This window comes from Alligator sinensis, unplaced genomic scaffold, assembly GCF_000455745.1.
Source record: "Alligator sinensis unplaced genomic scaffold, ASM45574v1 scaffold1434_1, whole genome shotgun sequence".
Lineage (NCBI taxonomy): Eukaryota > Metazoa > Chordata > Crocodylia > Alligatoridae > Alligator > Alligator sinensis.
In genome coordinates, this window is record NW_005843168.1 from 128,398 (window position 1) to 129,315 (window position 918).

Here is a 918-nt window from a genome sequence, read left to right on the forward strand (position 1 = left end):
TCCCGGGGGGCCCAGCGGCGGGCCGCCCTGGCCCGGCGCGAGGAGGTCGACCTGGTGCTGCTGGGCAAGCAGGTGAGCCCTCCCCGACGCCTGGCCGCCTGCACTGAGCCGTGGGGGTGGGGCTATGAGCCACGACCCCGCCCCCTAGGATGCGACTCCGCCCCCTGTGCCACCCCCAACAGGCCATCGATGACGACTGCAACCAGACGGGGCAGATGACGGCCGCTCTCCTGGACTGGCCTCAGGTACCCAGGGGCGGGGCCAGGGGGAGGGACTTGGGGAGAATGCAGGCTGCAAAGGATTGTGGGAAGGAGGAATAAAGGCTTCTGGGAGTGGGGCTAAGCTGCAAGGGGTCAGGGGTCAGCACGGGTACCCCCAACAGGCCATCGATGACGACTGCAACCAGACGGGGCAGATGACGGCCGCTCTCCTGGACTGGCCTCAGGTACCCAGGGGCGGGGCCAGGGGGAGGGACTTGGGGAGAATGCAGGCTGCAAAGGATTGTGGGAAGGAGGAATAAAGGCTTCTGGGAGTGGGGCTAAGCTGCAAGGGGTCAGGGGTCAGCACGGGTTCCCTGGGAGCAGAGCGGAGGGGGTCTAGGGGACTTGGGGGCCCAGACGCCTGGCTTCCCTGGGGGGCTGTGCAGGGGGTGCGTGCCCAGACGCCTGGGTCCCCGCAGGGCACGTTCGCATCGGCGCTGACACTGGAGCCGGATGGGCAGTGGCTGCGGGTGGAGCGGGAGGTGGACGGGGGCCTGGAGACGCTGCGGCTGCGTCTGCCCGCGGTGGTGACGGCCGACCTACGCCTCAACGAGCCGCGCTACGCCACGCTGCCCAACATCATGGTGCGCCTGGGTCCCCGGGCAGGGGGGGTGGACGCCTGGCTTTTCTGGGGGCTGAAATCAGGGGGCATTTGGAG

The 918-nt window shown here is 69.2% G+C and overlaps 1 protein-coding gene across 1 annotated transcript; it reads left to right on the forward strand.

Annotated features, from left to right (window-relative positions):
- Positions 1 to 6: 6 nt before the first annotated feature.
- On the forward strand, positions 7 to 853 carry ETFB (electron transfer flavoprotein subunit beta; the record flags this gene model as incomplete). The annotated part of the gene is made up of 3 exons (XM_025194186.1): positions 7 to 72; positions 183 to 245; positions 680 to 853. Coding segments are annotated over 3 exons (303 nt in total), but the record flags the coding sequence as incomplete, so codon positions are not given.
- Positions 854 to 918: the final 65 nt, after the last annotated feature.